Source organism: Alosa sapidissima, chromosome 14 (assembly GCF_018492685.1).
Source record: "Alosa sapidissima isolate fAloSap1 chromosome 14, fAloSap1.pri, whole genome shotgun sequence".
NCBI classification, from domain to species: Eukaryota; Metazoa; Chordata; class Actinopteri; order Clupeiformes; family Clupeidae; genus Alosa; species Alosa sapidissima.
Genome location: NC_055970.1, coordinates 18,618,372 through 18,634,186, shown reverse-complemented (window position 1 = coordinate 18,634,186; position 15,815 = coordinate 18,618,372). Strand labels below are relative to the sequence as shown.

General features: G+C 45.5%; 1 protein-coding gene across 1 annotated transcript in view; it reads left to right on the top strand.

Annotated features, from left to right (window-relative positions):
• adamts17 (ADAM metallopeptidase with thrombospondin type 1 motif, 17) overlaps positions 1-15,815 on the top strand; it is an 83,193-nt gene that overhangs the window by 1,992 nt on the left and 65,386 nt on the right. The window contains exons 3-4 of the mRNA XM_042062347.1: positions 2,481-2,646; positions 8,481-8,653. Of these exons, the coding sequence (XP_041918281.1) occupies positions 2,481-2,646; positions 8,481-8,653 (339 nt within the window). The remainder of the gene's footprint in view (positions 1-2,480; positions 2,647-8,480; positions 8,654-15,815) is intronic.

The following is a 15,815-nucleotide window of genomic DNA, read 5'->3' as shown; positions in this document are numbered from 1 at the left end:
TTTGGACGGTGAAAGACCGTATTATTTCAGCTTTAAAGCAGTGGCCTCCTACTATGTCTCAAAAGCCTCTCTCCCTTCAAAAGTCACTCTGGGAAGAGTATAACTATCTGGAAAATGAGGTCATGATGCTTGTAGAAATTGTATTCCTGTCTGTCTGGAAGTGCACCAAGTCACGATCACTCACACTGTGGCACAGGCTCAGCTGCAGTCTCAGATGTGCGCAGCCTCCTCAAGCAATCTGAATACCCACTGTGAGTTTGGTCTCGGTTGATTCATAGCTATCTGTACTTATACTGTTACTTATCAGGCTCCGAGGATACCACCTGCCGTTTTCACCTTGGTCACTTGCCCAATGGAATGAAATGTAGGTCAGAATTGAGAACAGTTGAAGCGTGACCTGTGAATCACAACGGTGGCACTTAGAGACAGTTTTATTTGTGCTGTTAAATCACTTGGTTGTATTTGGCTGACGCTCAGTTCAAACAAAACCCCTCATAGCTGAGCTCCGTTGGGGGGAAGGCCCAATCTGATCGTATGCGTGTCTGCGGGCACTTTCAGCAGAGAAGGCTGGCGACTAAGTGGGGCCTAATTGCCTGACTCAGGAGGATTCCAGACAATGTCTTCTTAGTAGTCACTCGGCAACCGAAAACCGTGCTATCACACCTGTTGTTCGGAGGGTTAGTCTAACCTCGGGCCACTCTATTTCATGACCGCAAGTCCAGCTCCATCAATGATGTTAAGTAGTGTTTGCTCACTTAGGTACTAATACTCCACACTGCATCTGGACACTTCTCATCTGTGAGAAATGTGTGTTTTGTCTGAGTCGTGTAGTGTGCTACAGGTTAATGCTAGTTATTATGCAACAGGAGTCCGCTTTTGTACCGTCTTTGTCATTATCTCTTATTCACCCAAAGACCATTCACCCTCACAGTCTGTGCTAGGCAGCCTATTTGGAGGTTGGGATTGTCTTCGAGTGGAAATTGCATGTATTTATACAGATGCTTTTGATTGTTGTCGAGTTTTTTTAATCCCAGCATGTCCCCGCGGTGACCTGAGAAGTGACTGCATGGCAACCATTGTTGACTGCACCGAGACAGTTGGTTCATTTATTTAAATAGATTTCCTGGCTGAGTGATTGGGCTTTGCCCACGGGCGAAGTGCCTGGGGCCCGGGGAAAGGAAAGAGACCAATCTCATGCTCGGCTTTTCCCCAGGCACTCTGACATTTATTTAGTCAAGTCTGCGCAGAGATGGAGCTGGGGGGGGGGGGGGGGGGCTCCTCTGCTGGTGTGGGGTGTGTGTCACCGAGTGCCAAGACATGTCACTCATGACTGCAGTCTAGATCTTCCATTCCTTCGGAGGTTGACAGTGTGTGAGGAATCAGAGCAGCTCTGCTAAGTGTTCTGATAAGTGTGATTTTAAAAAGTTTTGATTGATTAATGTCAAGGGAAACTAGCATCGTGTGGCCTTTATTTTTCAGATTTTTTTTGGAAATCCCATTATTATTTCAGTGTGACTGGCGAAACATTGGAGATGAAATAACACTCTTTTTTTCTAAGCTGTTGCCATGGTAATGATATTTTGGGCAAAGTTTGTCACTATTGATGTAGGCCAACAAATGGTACTGAAAAGATGCCCAGCAGAGTATATAGTGTTAACCCAATTTCAGCTATGTCTTTTTTGGGTCAGTTTTATTCTGTCAAAATGAGCGCATTTTCCAGTATCTTATAATGTTACTCATATATAGAAATAGGATAACTCAACATGCATGTTCAGAGTAATTGTGTATATTTTAGGACTGCGTTCTATTTGCAGGTTTTGGCCAAAGCCATCAAGTTTACCAGTGGTCTTCTCTTGCTGTCAGTCTTTCAGTCTGACTGGCTCAGCAGACCTGTTCACTCAGTCGTTGATAGCTAGTGTGATGATTGAAACTCCTGTCCGGTAGTGTGCTGAGTCAGGCTTTGATGAAACATGGGGAGTCCTCCCTGCGATGAAGAATCATCTCCTGGGTTTACTGCTCTCTTGACTGGAACTCCACGGGGCTCTCGCTGTTAAGTACGTTAAAAAGGGTCTCAAAGTCGGAGAGGACTGGACAAGGCCATGTCTTATTTACGGTACTCGAGAGACCCCATGATGAATGGACTACTCTTTTGCTTTTAAAAGGTACTAACAAATCCTGTGTGAGAGCTGGGCTCCTGGGATGGATGGCACACATCCTTGGGAGGCCTGGTGGAATAGCGCTGATTTATTTTTAGGTGCTTGTCACTCCATAACCAACTTCTGAGTGAATGGAAAGGGCCATGGGTGTGTCTGGGAGTGTTTTAGTCGTTCCTGTTCGAGTGCATTTAGGGATCCAGGGTAAGCACCAACACCATGACAGATCACCATTCACATAAGTGCATGTTTAGCCCCCGCAGCAGAGAGGAGAGGGTCTGTTTTGCTTTCCTTGTTGATGACGGGTCCCCTATCTCTTTTGTGCAGACGGGCCTGGTGCAGACGGGCGATGACAGCTTGTTTATTGAACCAGTCAACATCGCGGACGACTCTTTCTCCGGGACGGAGCACAAGGTCACCCGGCACAAACGATCCACCAGAGCCAGCCCATCCCCCACCGACAACCAACCACACTACTGTGACCCCGTGCAAGGTGAGCGTATTACCTGTGTCAGGTTAAAGCAGAAGAACCACAGGGGATCAGCCAAATTGATTCTCATGAGCCAGCCAACAGGGGATAAAATGTCCACAGAGACCAGTTAAGAGTGCTTTATAAACCTTGCTCTACTGCCAAATGACATCTCTTTCCTTTCAAATTGCGTTTGGATTTTCTTATTACTCGCACATCTGATAAACCCCAGCCAAAAGGCCCCTGGTTAGGGTTGGTGCTAAAGAATCCACTCCAGTGTAATCCCCACAAACTTCTAAGGTCAGATGGTACTCCGCTCCAAAGGTGAAATTAAATCACAAAGCGTCTTTTTTTTCTCTCTCTCTCTCTCTCTCTCTCTCTCTCTCTCTCTCTCTCTCTCTCTCTCTCTCTCTCCTCTCACTGTTTTGCCCCCTGAAGGTTGCTTACCAAATGCAATAAATCATCAGTTTCATAGCAACATTTATAGCTGTTGCCTTTGATTTTTTTAGCTCTTGGTTTGACACATGATGAGACATTGAGGGGCAGAGCAGCTGTCTCACCTCATTTCCTGTGATGTAGATCTACAAGCTTCTAAGCATCTAATGTGCTTGTTGAAAGTTAGCTCTTGTTGAAACTCGCCCTTCCTTAGTTAGACACACCAGTTGATAAGAGATGGGCTCTTCCCATTGATGCTTACATTATTGATGTTATGCATACTTTCCAGCCCTGGTGTGTTACCTTAGCCAAGACTGCAGAGTTTTTTTGCCAAGAGGAATTCACATTTCGCGGTCTGGCTGCCCATTTTCCAGAGGGGCGAGCAGAGTGCTTCAGATTCGGTGAACACCGGGCTCCCCGACGTTCAGGCGGAGTTCCCTCCCGCAATGAATCATTCGATTTTTTCGTTTTTCACAACAGATGGGGAGTGGAATACATAGCAACTGTTTTTCAACTTTATTTGGAACCCAACGATAAGAACCAAAGTACATATTTCTGCGGTTTCTTTTCTTTTTTCAGATTGCTCAAGTGAAAAGGTTCCAAAGACAACGCAATCCATCCACAGAGCCGTGTCTGCAGCGATCTCAGCTCAATGAAGCACAATGAAACGTGCATATTTTACTGCAGCACAATTTCTCCCCCATGCAGAATCATTAAGCATGAGTGTGTGGCCTCGAAAATGCACACCACAACGATTACATAAGTCCTCTGAAGGGAGGACCACCGGCATATTTGACCACCTATATAAATAAATTCTTTCCTTATGTTCGTATCTTGCTCTCGGGCAGTATTTGAAACCTCCTCTTAATAAAAGAATATGTGTTGGGCTGGTCGGCTGCCCTAAGTGATTTGGAAGAGTCCTTTATGGGGTAGGGGTCTGTGGAGATAGGCGTGATGCGGCCCTCCTGCCTAGCCCGAGTGTTCTCGGCGCCGCGGTCCCCGGACAGTAAAAAGAGGGCCAGGTGCTTTAGCCATTCCTCGCGGACCTGCACCTGGTGTCTCGGAGCGGGGGAAGCGTGGTGCGGCGCAAGGTGCCAGATTTGGGGGAAATTCTTTCCCTCGCACTCATGTCTGCCGGAGCCTTCCGCGGGGCCTGGCAGATTCCCCTTCCCTGGCGGCCCGCGGAAAAGCCTCAATAAGGAGTGAGCACTGGATGTTTCCCCCTAAACCGCAGGCATCCCAGGAGGAGGATACGGACTGAGACAGACTTTATATCCATTAAACTCCCATGTCCTGAATACTGGAGCCCCCTTCACCCCCCTCCCCTCGCCTCCCCCGCAGCCCCACCCCTGCCCCGCTCCCCTCCCCTCTCCTCTCCACAAATGTCTCAGGCCCTTTGAGGAGCAGCTCCGTCTGCATGTGTACAATCGGATCTCGTTTCACAAAAGATGGGAAGGGAATGCAAAAGGCAATCAGAGGAGGTAAGCTTCCTCCTCCTCTCTCTGGCAGGTTACAGCACATACGGGAGCTTTGACATGCAATCTGCTCAGACCCTTTATATTTTTATATAACCTCGGGTCATTTTCGCCTGCAGCACCCGTGTCCTTCTGGGTCGCCTGTTAAAACCGAGCGAACGACGAGGCCGAGCTTCGGTCGTGGATTTAATTCCCCATTGTGAGTGACTGGTGGAAAGGTCGGGGGATCCTGATAGCAAGTGAGGCCTAAAAGTCCGTGGAAAAGTTGCAGACTCCGAGAAGGATCAGAGCACAGAGGAAATGGGTGTGAAATTGGTTCAGCAGATCCAAGCGGCGCAGCAGACCTGGTTTGGGCAGACGGGGCCTCAGTCCTGCCCCGAGGGAGACAGCTGGAGAGGGAGGGGATGGAGGTAGAGGGTCTCTCTGTTTATTTGGAGGGGATTGCAACACGGCTGTTGTGGGCAGACATTTCCCAAGCAACGAAAAGACCCCCCACCCCCTTCCCCGAACCACTGTCGCCGATGAAGAAAGAACACTTGTTAAGACAAGCTGGGAGTTAATTTCTTTGGGCTTTGATTAGAACTGGGCCAGTCTGTGGTCTGGCTCTGAATGCCAGGGAATCGGAAAAATGTTGGAACCCGGCAAAGTTCAACAGAAATGACTTCCAGTTCCTAGACGCTCATTCGTTTCACATTTGGGCTGTGCTCTACCGGCTTCTGACATTTTTGTGATGCCTTGGAATTTGGGAACTTGGCAAATAAAGCTCAGCCCTAGCAAAGGAAGGTGGGGCAGCCTGGCCGTATGGATTTATATTTCCCCCCTCAAGAACAAAGGATCATTTAGAGAACGCCATGCAATCCAATGCACACCTGCCACCCAAGCTCCAGGGATGCCACTGGGCACAGTACTGGGGGAAATGCACATTATTTGTGTGGGGGGCCATCTCTGCATGCTGAAATTACCTCCTAGAGCTCTGCTGAGCATGTGGCACCAGAGTCCACCCAATAACTAATTCACAGTGGACCAGGTCTGCTCAGTAAAATTCTATTCAAAGCCTCTGTGTGCTGTGGGGTGTGTGTCGTTCCCTCCCGGCAGATCACAGTGGCTGATTACTATCTAAAATGTCAGGAAGAGGAAGAAAGAAATTCTTTGGGTTTTTTTTTTTTTCCATGACAAGTGTGAAGTGAAAAGCTTATAAGCATGAACCGTATTAACAGAGAGTCTTCTCTTTTTCTCTCAGGCTTGTTCTTTTTCTTTCACTCTCCATCTCTCTGTCTCACTAGCTCTGTCTTTCAATTGCACTCTCATTAGATGACACCATAGATTATAGATACCCTCTGAACACTCCCTCTGCCCAGTTGTGGGTGCATATCTGCTGCGCCGTCATTTCCGTGCCTTCCGCTGTGCATCAAGGAGCACCTGAGGCGCTTTGAAGTCGGTCTTGGGGGGGAAGTGGTTCCAAGGGCCCCTCAGGCGCCTGGCACTCAGACGTAAAGGAAGTAAACTGTTTGCATGATCAGTGGACATCCTGAGTGTAAGATACGGTTAAATCCCATTGTTGGCTCTCTTTACTTTGAGCTGTGCTACAGCTTTAGGTCTCCCTGGCAGTGCCAGTGAATGGTCTTTTTGTTTTCGGAACTGGTAAATAGCGGAGGTCAGTACCTGCCAGTATATCTAATGCCATTATACTATCCCTTTACTTAATCAAACAGCTTCTAAAATTGGTTAGGGCATTGACAAATGGAAGATGCAGCAGATCTAAAGGTACTTTTGCTCATGTCAGGAAATTCCAACAACAACATTCCTTTCCAACAACAACATTACTGTCACAGTTCATGAACAAGTGACAATTTACCTCTCAAATGTGTAATGATATATACAAAATGTAATGATTAACACCTAATAATTAACATAATAATTAACCACCATCAATCAGGTCTCCCCTGGATCTAACTGAATTAATGATGGCTCTTTAACTTTCAGTATGGAGGACCATAAACACTCCATTGCTGACGAGCGTGGTGGAAGTGCCCTCACACAGCCATTACACGCAGGGTCTTAATGAGGAACAATTACCTCCAATTGGGACCAGTTAGGGCCAATAACAAAAACACTGCACAGCGTCCTGTGTCAGGCATTGTGCTGAGAAAACTGCTGAGATGGCAAATAACTGCACGCCGTGATGCCTTTGCCAGTACATTCGAATTCGAAAGCCCCTGCACAGTAGAGCTCTGTTTTCTCTCTTTGGAGGTCATGTCTGGCCTTGTAGAGAGCCCATAGCTCCGGGTTGTTGTACTATTTCTGAGAGTAGGAGATGAGCACATCTATATGTGGAGAAATTGTGCTGTTCGCTCAGGTAAGTGGACTCGGGAGGTCTCCTACGGGTCTGACAGGACAGGACTAGACAGGGATTACTGCTGGGACTCCAGCTTTGAGTGGACGGGACACACTAATGAGAGCTCTACTTAGTCCTGTCTTGAGGTTAATCCCGGTTCAAGGCCCACAGTGCTTTTGAATTAGAGTCACTGGGAAATCAAAGAATCACAACTGATTTGCACAGGGTGTGTTGCAGACTTAAAAAAAATGGGTGGTTTGGAAGAGACTCTTGACCTGTTATTGGCAGTGTTTGAAGGAAAGAAACAAAGACCAGAGAAGAACTAATGCACAGTGATTTCATAGCTCCTGGCAAAGCTCTGTGTGGATTGGGGGTCACGCATTCACACTTCCACGAATTCCTTTAAACTTTCTCCAGGTCCTCTACGCCCATGACCACTGTGTCAGCTGCATGGACATAGCGTGTCTGGTCAGCTTCTTCATCAGTGCTGTGTTTTCTCATGCCTCACCATATGGCTTTAAAGTTAGCCAGCCACCTCCTCAGCAGCCTGTGCTGCTCATTCTGAAGGGGCTTCTGGGAGTTGTAGTGCAGTGGACCTCTGGCCCTCTGGGAAGCTAGCAGACATGCATGTGTAGGAATGAGCTGTCAGGGGTTCATTAGTGTCCGAGCCAAGTCCCAACGGTTCTTTGAAGAAGCAGCCCGAGGAATTTTGCGCATCCTCAGCAATTAACTGCATGTGAGGAGGTCTCCAGAACCGCCCTCTGGATAGAATGACTGTGTGGATAAAGAAATATGTCTTATGTGCCTTGGTTAAGGAAAGATTTACATAGATTAATGTTTTCTTGAGGTGAAAGGTTTAATGAAAGAAATCAGTTCTTATTCTAAAATGTACTGGACAATGTACAAATTAAAAAAAGGTTAAGCCAGCGATGAAGCTCTTTCATGGTTTAAATCCTCTAAATGATCTATGGAAAATTATACAAAATGCTCTGATGTGATAGTCAGCCGACAAGCTTTAAATATTGTAGATATATAACAGATACTGTATACTGTATTTCATCTAGAGCTTCACATAAAACAGTTGATTATTGTGGTGCATAAGGTTTATATCAAGTTGTTTGATGTTGTGGTGCTAATGTTTTCGTTCCATCTTAGAATAAAGGGTCTTATTGAAAGTGCATACTGATTCAGCCATTTTCAGTCACTTTAACAAAACATTAGTTGAAGTGAAACGCTGAATTAGTGACGGATAAAACAAAATGCGTGTGAGAGAAAGTGTGTGTGTTCGAATGCAATGCCGGGGCATCTGGAAGACAACTGTTGTTTGTTAGTAGAATGGTGAGAAGAGAGGCGAGTCTACATTCTTCCTCTTGTTTACCAGACGCACCGCTGCCCAGAGACGGCGGCCAAGCAGGCCTGGCTGGAGAGGCTTTCTCTGTAAATGTTCTAGAATGCTCCCCGGTCTCACTCCATCTCCTTCTCTCTAGTAAGGGGAGCCAAGGGGCCGCGACTCCACAAAACAACTGTCAGAATCCATCTATCTGTTTGTCCACCTGCCTGTCCTTGTCGGGGCTGCTTGCCCTGACTGACTGTGTCTGATTGGCCTGCTCCAGGTAAGAAGAAGGAGCGGAAGCAGAAGCCTGTGGAGGAGGGCAGGGGTCGGCGGAATGCCATCCGGCTGAGCCAGGCGTTCACCGTGGAGACGGTGGTGGTGGCCGACTCTGACATGGTGCAGTACCACGGTGCCGAGGCGGCTCAGCGCTTCATCCTTACCGTCATGAACATGGTAAGCGCATGGACGGACACACACACACACACACACACACACACACACACACACACACACACACACACACACACATACACATACACAACTGTTCATTTTTTGACCAAAGCTCACACCCTTATGCAAGATCTAAAGCTGTCTTGTGGCATGCAAGAGCATTGAGCTGACTCACTTAGGGTCTTGTACATGGTGTTAAATTAGCAAATTGATTTAGCCTAGTTATTATGACCGCCGCGCAGCGAAGCGGCCGTCATATAGGTTTAGTCAGATTTTTTTTTTTCTTTTTCGCATGGCCAATTTTCCGTCAAGGATTCCCGGGACACTGAAAGACCGGGGTGCACGAAACTTGGTGGACATGTAGCCCCACAAGGATGGCATGGAACCATTGTTTTTCTTTTGATCTGTAGCCCCCCCGCTGGACTGGACCCCCCGAAAGGAGGGTAGGGCAGACACAGTTTTCTGTGAATATCTCGAGAACCGTAGGGCCTAGGAGGACCGCCATGTCAACCCATCCCATTACCACTTAATTCATGTATAGCGCCACCTAGTTAAAAATTAAAAAGCAAAAAATGAGGTGTTGTAATCACAATATCTCTGGCTGACATGGTCAAAACTGCACGAAATTGAAAGTGTAGGATCATTATGACACCCTCTGAATGCATGCCAGGTTTCGTGGACTTCCCGTTCATGGGGGGCCATACAATAAATTAATTTATGTGTACGTTGTGTACGTGTAGTGACCGTACACCAACACAGTTTTCTGTGAATATCTTGAGAACCGTAGGGCCTAGGATGACCAATTTTTTGCGTATGTTTGCCTTCAGGGGTCATGTTAACCCATTCCACATGCACAGATATTCACACACACACATACATTCAAAGTAATCATACGACACATGACACATACACACAGTAGACATATGTATACATGCATGCACATGCACACACACAGGCTGCACACCCACAAGATGGGGGTGGGGTTGTATAAAATGTATTTTACATGTAAAATTTAATCATGTTTTGGTACTTGTTGTCTAGCAGATACCAGTGAAAATTGAGTGTGCATAATGCAATTCAGTGAGGCAGAATCATATATGCCTTTCACCTTTTTGTTTTTAGCCAGCAGCCAGATAGCAGATACCTTGCTGAATTACTAAAGCTAAGGGACCGTTCGTTATTTATTAACGGGATCACCGGAGGGATTTTGAGTGCTTCGATCAAAAGTTGCATGACCCTTCCCTGCCTGCTATATAATTTTCAACGACCCTCCAGCAGCATTTTCAGAAATTATGACCCTCCCCGGCCAACTGTCGATGTCTTCCGCCCACGCTCTTACGCGCTAAGAAAACACATCAACATATATGCTACCGCCTTAAAACCAACCTCTGCTTTCTGATCTTAGACATCACACTTCACCAAGATGGTGGCCATTTCAGTAGATTTACTCACTAACATTGTTGTGGAAACACAATAAGCATGGAAACGAAATGCACACTTCCTGCAACTGCATTAGCCTACTTGAAAAGTTACTCCTCTAGTAAGTATTCACATGAAATAAAACAATAAAGCATTGAGACCATTCAACAAAGCACACTGGGTAATAACAAATTCAACACATGAACTTGTTGCTATGGACTCGTCTCTAGGCTTCCTCAGTCATTGTAGCTAAAGCCGCCGAAGCTGAACATTATCCAAAACTCAATTTCTCAGATGAGCGTCAATTTGGGAGCTTGCTACACTCTTTCCTTCTCAAATGACTTGAAAAGTCCGTTTGCACAATTTAACAAATAATCACAGGGACCGAAAAATACCTAACATGACAACTTTTTCCGGGTTTATCATTTTAACGTTTCCCCGCTGTCTTGCCGTTTTAATATTTTCCCGTAGAATATCCCACATTACTGTAATACTCTCATAACATTAGTCCTGCATTCTGGCCTGTCTCTGTTTTGTCCTGTTGTTACACCTTGCCCTTCCAGTGAAACAGATGTATTCAAATCATCGTTTTGCTTGCTTGAATGCGAACTCAGAGTGATGTTAACCTAGGCCTATTTAAGTTAACGACGTGGTTGTCGTGAGAGCACGATTCATTAGCGCTTGCAGTGTTCGGCCGTAGGCTATGCCTACGTGCGCACCTGCAAGGCTACTCCGCTAGACAAAGAATTCCCCCTCTATATTCACTCCAAGTTGGTCTACCATAACTTACCAACTACACTGTAGACCATAAACTGGCTATTTATATGACCAAATGTATTTGTTCAACTTTATGAAGCAGAATTGCACTGCTACTTGGAACGTAACACATTTTTGTTGGCAGGAGAGAGAATAACAGCGATTAACAAATTGCACTTGTTGCTGGTTACCAATAAATACTATATATTTTTTTGCAAACAAAAAAACAGAAAGGATGGAGAAAGCAAAGCTAGAGATGGGCAGGAACAAGGTCAATTGGTAGAAATTAGGCCTGTCAAACTCGATTCCTTTTAAGGATCCGGGTTATTCTGAGTCACTCACTAAACTGATCCGGGTTGAACGAGTCACTTGAGTCACTTGAGTCAGTATTGCTAAATCGCAAAGAAATTCAGTCCTACGTTCAAGCAGTGCAGTGGGGTGCTTCATTTCGTTAAGTGCCTTCTCATGTTGGATGTGGATCCTCCATGATTTGAAACCAGGTTTTTGCAGTACTTGCATTTAGCCTAAGAGTTTTGGTCTCCTGGTCAAAGTGCATCCACACATTGTTCATCTTTTTGGTGCTCATGTTCAGAAACTTTGATCTTATTGACAGGGAGGGTAGCCTATATTATAATAATTAATTATTTGTTGTTGTTTTGTTAACAATAGAAAATTTCCCTAGGTCTAATGCTACTCTGCTACAATGTTTATTACCACTACTATATACTAATAGTAGGCTACTAGGAATCTATTCTAATAAGTATTATAGGCAGCTAATAGGCCTACTAGGCAACTAATATTATTAGCCTATTAATCATAGCTATACATATATATATATATATATATATATATATATATATCATGTTAGGTAGCCTAATATAATATCATATATAATATAATATGATATAATATAATATAATATAATATAAAATAGCCTAATATAATAGCATCAAAATCTCCACCCACTCACGGGAAAGAAAGCAGTTTGAGCCTGCTTATTTATTGTCTTAACCTAGCCTAAGCAATTGACTTTCAATGTAGACATAGAAACAGGAACGTAGAAATGCCCTGCAGTGACTAAATTATTATTATTGTTATTATTATTATTATTATTATTACTACTACTACTACTACTACTACTACTATTCTCATTAGGCCTATTATTATTATCACCTTGACACGAGTAGAAACTAGGCTACTTGCTCGTCTACAGATCCACTCATGACAATGTAGCCGGCTGATTCGACTGACTCGCACTCATAACAACATAATGTAACCGGTCCGCCCGCGGCTGATCCAAATGACCCAGGTAGGCTAGCCTACTCAAGCAACTCCATACAGAGCTTGCAATGTTTCGGACATTGCAACTGTCTTCGCGACCTAATTGCATTTTAAAGTAGGCTATGCGTGCAGAATATATGTTATTTCAGAAGTGAACGCATGGCTTTTGTTGTGGATTTTCTTTTAACCTTGACGAGGAGTTACTCGCTCGTCTACAGATCCACTCATGACAACGTAGCCGGCTGATTCGGCTGACTAGCACTCATAACAACGTAACCGGCCCGCCCTGCTGATCCAACTGACCCGGCTAGCCTGAGCAGCTCCATACAGAGCTTGCAATGTTTCGGACTGTCTTCGCGACCTAATTGCATTTAAAAGTAGGCCTAGGCTATGCCTACGTGTAGAACATTGTATGTTATTTCAGAAGTGAAAGAATGGCTTTTGTTGTGGATTTTCTTTTAACCTTGACGAGGAGTTACTCGCTCCTCTAAAGATCCACTCATGACAACGTAGCCGGCTGATTCGGCTGACTCGCACTCATAACAACGTAACCGGCCCGCCCTGCTGATCCAACTGACCCGGCTAGCCTGAGCAGCTCCATACAGAGCTTGCAATGTTTCGGACTGTCTTTGCGACCTAATTGCATTTTAAAGTAGGCTATGCCTACGTGTAGAACATTGTATGTTATTTCAGAAGTGAAAGAATGGCTTTTGTTGTGGATTTTCTTTTAACCTTGACGAGGAGTTACTCGCTCCTCTAAAGATCCACTCATGACAACGTAGCCGGCTGATTCGGCTGACTCGCACTCATAACAACGTAACCGGCCCGCCCTGCTGATCCAACTGACCCAGCTAGCCTGAGCAGCTCCATACAGAGCTTGCAATGTTTCGGACTGTCTTTGCGACCTAATTGCATTTTAAAGTAGGCTATGCCTACGTGTAGAACATTGTATGTTATTTCAGAAGTGAAAGAATGGCTTTTGTTGTGGATTTTCTTTTAACCTTGACGAGGAGTTACTCGCTCCTCTAAAGATCCACTCATGACAACGTAGCCGGCTGATTCGGCTGACTCGCACTCATAACAACGTAACCGGCCCGCCCTGCTGATCCAACTGACCCGGCTAGCCTGAGCAGCTCCATACAGAGCTTGCAATGTTTCGGACTGTCTTCGCGACCTAATTGCATTTTAAAGTAGGCTATGCCTACGTGTAGAACATTGTATGCTATTTCAGAAGTGAAAGAATGGCTTTTGTTGTGGATTTGCTTTTCACCTTGACGAGGAGTTACTCGCTCGTCTACTGATCCACTCATGACAACGTAGCCGGCTGATTCGGCTGACTCGCACTCATAACGTAACCGCCCGGCCCAGCGATCCGACTAACTCGGGTATACAAAGCAGCTCCATTAAGAGCGTGCAATGTTTCGGACTGTCTGCGCGACCTAATTGCATTTTAATATGCTACATCTATACACCAAATCTAAAGTATGCCTAGGCTACATGCAGAACATTGAATGTTATTTAAGAGGTGAAGAATGGCTTTTGTTGTGGAATTGCTTTTCACTTTGAGGAGGAGCTACTCGCTCGTCTACAGCCACTCATGACAACGTAGCCGTAGCCGACTCATACTCAATGTAGCCTAACCGGCCGGCTGATCCGACTAACCCGGCTCTGCGGGAAGTTAACCAGTTATCTCAGACTGCCTGCTCACTCAGTCGCTTGAGTTGATTTGTGGATTTGTGGAGTTGTGGTTATCCTACTTACGAAATTGTTACATTTTTGGCAGCTATGATGGCTAGTAGGCTAGCTAAATGTTGCAAGAGGTTTGTGTGTGGCGCTGTTTATCGTTTTAGATTGAATTGTAGTAGGACTCAACTGATCCGAGTTAATGATACTAGAGACTCGCGACTCATGGGTTAATTTAAAGATACGGGTGAAAGATCCGAGTGAATCACGACTCAAACAGGCGTAGTAGAAATGCTTGTCAAAACGTTAGGAGCTGGATGTGTGGATGAAGCACAAGTATGCTTTATGTTAAGCACACTGTTTAAAGTTAGGCTATACAAGTAAACCAAAGTTAAATTTAGCTTTTTTAGGGCTGGATAAAGTTGACCAAATGGATATAGGCTGTTAAGCGTGAATAAAGTAGGCTACTTTGTTGCTCCAACCCTTCCAACGTTAATGGGGACGAATGTTGACATTTTCCGTATTTTGCGTGAGAAACCCGGGAAATCTCCCTTATTTTCATTGTTGACAGAGCTATGGAACGAAAGAGAACGTTATATGGCGACAGAAATCAACAATCAAACAATTGCTGTTTTCATTAATACAAAAGATGGGTGACCCTCCCTCCTAGACAAAAAAAAGTTAGGTGACTCCCATGCTGCCTTGCGCGCGATTTGATTCACGCTGGAGACCATGGAGCAAATTTTCGCCTGAGATAGGGGACCAATCACAGAACAAGGGGGAAAGCAAGACGATGATGAGCTATGCACAGACTCATTTGATAGACATCCGTGGCACCCAATAAACGGATCTGGGCTTTTTTTTCAAATACGAGAAAATTAACGTTTGGTTCCCAGACCACGTCTCATTGAGAAGTGGTGGCGCTAGCCAGGCTATGTACCCATACAAACACACCTACATACACACACACACACACACACACACACACACACACACACACACACACACAAAAACACACTATACACACAATAAACAACAACACACTCTGCACACACTCAACTACAAACACACAAACAACGTAGGAAATGAACACAATTTGACAAGCGTGACTTATTTTTGTGGAAAAAATGTGCTGGACTGGGCGGCGGTCATATTTTGTACCGCTCTGCGGTACATCTAGGGGCAGCTGTGGCCTACTGGTTAGCACTTCGGACCTGTAACCGGAGGGTTGCCGGTTCGAACCCCGACCAGTAGGCACGGCTGAAGTGCCCTTGAGCAAGGCACCTAACCCCTCACTGCTCCCCGAGCGCCGCTGTTGATGCAGGCAGCTCACTGCGCCGATTAGTGTGTGCTTCACCTCACTGTGTGCTGTGTGTGTTTCACTAATTCATGGATTGGGATAAATGCAGAGACCAAATTTCCCTCACAGGATCAAAAGAGTATATATACTTATACTTATACTTACTTAGTTAAATTAGCTTTAGTTAGACTTTAGACTGCACTTTGCCCATCCTTCAAATTAGGGCCCTTAGTGTTGTAGTAGGTGCAAAATGTAAGGGAGATGTAAGTCATCCTAAAGCTTCAGCTAGTCCCACCTCTGAGCTAAGCATTGGCGTCTGCACTCATGAACCTTTACAGGTCTGTGACGTGTAAACCTTAACCACTTGTTTTTTTTTTTTTTTTCAAAGCATATAAGTCATGCTGATGCGTGCTCCACTAAGTAGGATTGCAGTGTTGCTGTTGGCCGATACCAGTGCCTGGAGGCGATAGGCGCGTATCAGAAACAGTGCCGTTGTTTCACGCCCCGCGGTCTCTCGCTGCAGAACGCTCGCACTGGCTGGCTGATTAAAGACACTGAGAGCTGGGCTTGTTAAAGGGGACTGAGCCCTGGCCAACGTGTAACCCTCCCCCTGTCCCAGGAACTTAGAAGGGGGCACGAGGGAAGGGCAAGGTGGGCCAGTTTGTGTTGGCGTGGAGCTTCGCTCATGAAACATCGCTCATGAGTTCAGAGGCAGCTGAATTAAAA